Source organism: Lipotes vexillifer, unplaced genomic scaffold, assembly GCF_000442215.2.
Source record: "Lipotes vexillifer unplaced genomic scaffold, Lipotes_vexillifer_v1.1 scaffold129, whole genome shotgun sequence".
Taxonomy (NCBI): Eukaryota; Metazoa; Chordata; class Mammalia; order Artiodactyla; family Lipotidae; genus Lipotes; species Lipotes vexillifer.
Genome location: NW_006777287.1, coordinates 1,256,918 through 1,262,526, shown reverse-complemented (window position 1 = coordinate 1,262,526; position 5,609 = coordinate 1,256,918). Strand labels below are relative to the sequence as shown.

General features: G+C 38.6%; 1 protein-coding gene across 1 annotated transcript in view; it reads left to right on the top strand.

The window, feature by feature from the left end:
* Positions 1 to 3,412, top strand: part of LOC103069250 (zinc finger protein 182) — a 6,540-nt gene extending 3,128 nt beyond the window's left edge. Inside the window, exon 3 of the mRNA XM_007450859.1 lies at positions 1,785 to 3,412. Within this exon, the coding sequence (XP_007450921.1) occupies positions 1,785 to 3,412 (1,628 nt within the window). The remainder of the gene's footprint in view (positions 1 to 1,784) is intronic.
* Positions 3,413 to 5,609: the final 2,197 nt, after the last annotated feature.

Genomic DNA, 5,609 nt, shown 5'->3' with positions numbered 1-5,609 from the left:
TGTGGCCTCTCCCATTTGCGGAGCACAGGCTCCGGACGCGCAGGCCCAGCGGCCACGGCTCACGGGCCCAGCCGCTCCGCGGCATGTGGGATCTTCCCGAAACGGGGCACGAACCCGCGTCTCCTGCATCGGCAGGCGGACTCCCAAGCACTGCGCCACCAGGGAAGCCCTGTGCTTATTTTTATACACCTTCTTTTTTCAGTTAATTCAAGAACATGTTAAATATACTGAGATAGTCCTTACTTCTTTTTATAGTAATGTAGTGACTCAATCATAATAGTAGTAGCTGTACTGCAGTAGTGGTAGTTGTTGTTCTAGTAAACATTTGAAGTGCTGTACATAAACATTACATTTCGTGGGCACTGTTATAATTCCTGTTTTCCAGGTGTGAAAGTAAGATGCAAATAGATTAGCTAATATGCCTAAGGTCACAGAACATGTAAAAGTCTGATCCAGGATTTGATCCTGGCCTAGAGAACTTATGACCCTAGCCACATGTGCTATGTTGCTTCTTAACCACCTAAGGAGGTCCAGATTCAGTAGATCCTTGGTGGAGCTTGGGTCCCATCAAATGTATTTTGTAAAAGCTTTTCTTATGATTATGATATTCACTCTCAGTTAAAAACTAGTGCTTTACTATGGAAAGAAAGGAAGTCATAGGAAGAGAAGCCATAGCTGCATGATCCCTTTTAAAATTCAGTATTACTCTCAAATGTTGTTATTAAATCTAAGTGGTAATATGAGTAGTTATTGTACTCTTCTTTCAACTTTTCTGTATGTTTGAAATTTTTCATATAAAATTTTAGGAAAAGGTGAGAAGAAAATTAAACTACAAAAAATAAAAATTCAGTGTATGTGCAAAAAGTATTTACTGTCCAGGATACCATTGGTTTTAAGACACACCACTGAAAAATAAAATTTTCCACCAATTTATGACATGTCATTGATTGTACGGTGAATCTGGATTCAGAGGTTTTAAAATGTGGAATAATATGCATCTTATAATTGATGAAGTATGGTATATTAAAGGCAAGGCCTTGCAATTTTAACTGTCTAAATGAGTGGTACAGATAACTGACTACTTTAGAAGTTAATGAAAGTTAAAGTTATTGAGGAAGATCAGATTAAGCTTTTTTGAAAAGACTGAACTGCTTCTTGAAAGTTATCTAGATTCTGAATATAGCAAAATATGGAGGACGGGGCTATGTGAGTGACGGAACATGAGGAAGGGTTTAGAGTTAATAATAGATGGAGTTTTTAGTGGAATTAGTGTAGACAGAAGCAGAAGGTGGTGTTGAAGAACTGTGAATGCAAACTTGGATGACTACAAAGGTGAATCCAAATTGGGCAAGGATATTTAGGTTTCTTTGTTTTTGTAAGGCTAATTATTCTAGATATTGCTCTCATTTACTGAGAATGTGGGTTTCAGGATTGTTGTAAGATTTGAGTCCACAAGTCACAGTGTTGTATTTCTGTCTAGGTGGAAATAATGTAAGTCAGGAACAGTTAAGAGTTCATATGATAAAGGGTGATAATATCCCCAGAGTGATGTAAAAGTAGAGGTAAGAAAGACTGAGATGTTAGGGTAAGATTGTTTTTGGTAACAAAAAGGCTAGCAGGTGGGAGTTTAGTAAAAGAACAGGATTTGATGGCTGTGATTCTCTCTCCAGGAACTCATAAAATGAGATATCAGTATCAGCTTTCATATGGCAGGGCATTTCTAAAGAAGATTCATTCCATAATGTCAAAGTATAAAGATGGTTTATTGTACTTCTTTCTAGAAGAAGCCTGCCAGGTTGATGAACAGTTTGAGAGACAGGATCAGGATGACCAAGATAAATATCTGATGCAAGTTGGATTCCCTGACAGGAAAACAATTACCACCAAGAGTGGCCTTGACTATAATGAATTTGGAAACATACTTCATCTGAATACAAACCTTGTTGCTTCAATACAAAGGCCCCATAAATATGAGTCATTTGGATATAATATGGTAGATAATTTAGATTTATTTAGTAGAAGCTCTGCAGGAAAGAAGCATGATAATGAACATGCAAAATTATTCTTCCATACTGAGTATGAGAAAACAACTCCTGGAGTAAAACCCTATGGATATAAAGAGTGTGGGAAGACCCTCAGGCAAAAGAAAGGTCTTAGTCTACATCAGAGAATTAAAAATGGAGAGAAACCCTTTGAATGTACTGCATGTAGGAAAACCTTCAGCAAGAAGTCACACCTCATTGTACATTGGAGGACTCATACAGGAGAGAAACCCTTTGGATGTACAGAATGTGGAAAAGCCTTTAGCCAAAAATCTCAGCTCATTATACACCTGAGAACTCATACAGGAGAGAGACCCTTTGAGTGTCCAGAATGTGGAAAAGCCTTCAGAGAAAAGTCAACTGTCATTATACATTACAGGACTCATACGGGAGAGAAACCTTATGAATGTAACGAATGTGGAAAAGCCTTCACTCAGAAGTCAAACCTCATTGTCCATCAGAAAACCCACACAGGAGAAAAAACTTACGAATGCACCAAATGTGGGGAATCTTTCATACAGAAGCTTGATCTAATTATACATCATAGTACTCATACAGGAAAGAAACCCCATGAATGTAATGAGTGTAAGAAAACTTTCAGTGATAAGTCAACTCTCATTATACATCAAAGAACTCATACGGGAGAGAAACCTCATAAATGTACGGAATGTGGGAAGTCTTTCAATGAGAAGTCAACCCTCATTGTGCATCAGCGAACTCATACAGGAGAGAAACCCTATGAATGTGATGTGTGTGGGAAAACCTTCACCCAAAAGTCAAACCTTGGTGTACATCAAAGAACTCATTCAGGAGAGAAACCCTTTGAATGTAATGAATGTGAGAAAGCATTCTCTCAGAAATCCTATCTCATGCTACACCAGAGAGGTCATACAGGAGAGAAGCCCTATGAATGCAATGAATGTGAAAAAGCATTTTCCCAGAAATCATATCTCATTATACATCAAAGAACGCATACAGAAGAAAAACCCTATAAATGTAATGAATGTGGCAAAGCCTTCAGAGAAAAGTCGAAGCTCATTATACATCAGAGAATCCATACAGGAGAGAAGCCCTATGAATGTCCTGTATGTTGGAAAGCTTTCAGCCAGAAGTCACAGCTCATAATACATCAGCGAACACACACAGGAGAGAAACCCTATGCGTGCACTGAGTGTGGTAAAGCCTTCAGAGAAAAATCAACATTCACTGTACATCAGAGAACTCATACTGGAGAGAAACCCTATAAGTGTACAGAATGTGGGAAAGCCTTTACTCAAAAGTCAAATCTTATTGTACATCAGAGAACACACACAGGAAAGAAAGCCCATGGGAAAGGCCATACCCGGAAGTCTAAGCTCATTGCACATTAGAGAGTCAACAATGCAGTTATCTTCGCTGAAGGAAAGTTTTGTCAGTTTAAGTAAACATTTTAAAAGTATGTTCTGACTTCTGGTTTAAATATGGGGAGTAAAGTCAGCCTTTTTTTCTTTCCATCTCAGTCTTCGCCCAAAACTACTAGGAGAAAAAGAAGTGGACGTGTAATCTCTGTATCTGACAAAATTAGGAGATCGCTGAAACCCTGATGAGAGGGCTACCAGAGGCAGAGGAAATCAAGCACCAGTGCAAGGAGATTTCAAAGGCTAGAGAGGAGTGGTCAAAGCTGCAGATGTGAGATAGCACTGGTAAGGACTCTTAGCCGAGTTATAGGCTGAGTGCAAGACCAAATAGATACATAACAATGGTAACAGAGAGCATGGGCAGGTGGGACGTTTCCTAGACCCATTTGGAGTCTCAGGAGAGACAGGGGCCTCAACAAGGAATTGCTCAGACAAGCCATATTTGCGAAGGTAGTCTATACTCATGAGAGAAGCAGTTGGCAGGGGCTGGGGAAAGAGAAGGGAGTGTTCTTGTGAAGAACCCAACAGCTGCCCCTATTTACTGACTCTGGAAAGTCAAGTCTGAAAAACCTACCAAATGCAAAAGTAATTCCAGTTAGAAAAACTTTGATCTGCCTAGAATGTGGCCCCATTTCTTCCCTTACATGAACTTCCAGCAAACAACAAGTCCAGGAAAAACTGTTATTCAATGAGGAATGAATCCAAGGCAAGCAAAACCATAAATGTACATGGCTTTTGAGCCAGCAATTCCACTTCTAGGAATGTATATACTCATGCATGTACAAAATGATGAACACACAGAGGTATTCAGTGATGCACTGTTTGTGAAAACAAAAGATTGGAAGCTTTCCACATGGCTCCTGAAATCATGGAATGTTCGCACAGCAACCTTTTAGGTAGACAAAAAAAAAAAAAATGGATAAAGAGAACTTGGACAACATTGGTGTAGTGATGTGGGATGACCTCCAATATACATTATTAGAAAAGCAAGGTGCAGGATACTGAGGATAATATGCTACCATTTGTAAGTAAAAAGGAGAACAAATGGTGAATACATAATTGAGTGTATATGCATAAACTATCTCTGGAAAGATATACGAGAAGCTGGGAACCCTGATTACCTCTGGGAAAGGGAAGGGGAAGTGGGTGGCTGGAGGGAAGGAATGGGAGGGAGACAACTGTATATCCTTTCAGAACTTTTGAAAATTGTACTATGTGGATGTACTACCTTTTCAAAAAATAAAACTTTTTGAAAAGCATATTTTCTATTACTATTCTAATGAAGTCAGATTCTAGATGCAGGATTTCATAACATTTAGTATAGATATGCTCAATGTGGAGTTTAATTTTTTTTGAGTGAGTAAATTGAATTATCAGTCAGACAAAACAGATATCCAGCCAGTTCCAAAGGCACACAAGCATTGCTTTCTTGAGGTTGCCAAATAAAGTGATTCTAAGATCAGCTGGGACTGAATTATGTAAATCTACAATAATTGAGACTGGAACACATTTCTTATTTAGTATGCACAGTGACATCTGTGAAAATATCCTGTACTAAAGCCTGCCAATGCCTTTCTATATCTTAAAACTATTTAAATTACTTCATTCATGCATGTGTATGTATTCTTTTTACAAGAGATATAAAGCATAAATCCACAGAGAGGTTGAATAACTTGCCCCCCAAATCACACCTCTGCTGGTGACAACATTTTCCAAGGTGAGAGACAGATTGAAAGCCATGATCTTAATGGATACAGCCAAAGTCCATGTAATAGCACTTTTGCTCCAGAAGGAGAGGTCCCACTGTATGGATGACCATATTTGTGGCCCTCACCCTATTGTGGTTTTTCACTGAGGCCATCTCTGTGGTGGAATCAAGCTTAGTAGATGCAAACTATTACATTGAGAATGGATAAACAGCAAGGTCGTACTGTATAGCACAGGGAACTATATTCAATATCCTGTGATACACCATAATGGAAAAGAATATGAAAAAGAATGTATATATGTATAACTGAATCACTTTGCTGTATAGCAGAAATTAACATGACATTGTACATCGACTATACTTCAATAAAATTAAAAAACAAAAGAAACATTTCATCCTCCTGCTGATAGAGAATAATCCTGGGTTTTCAGGCCCATCAAAGGTCACCCTTAAGTGGGATGG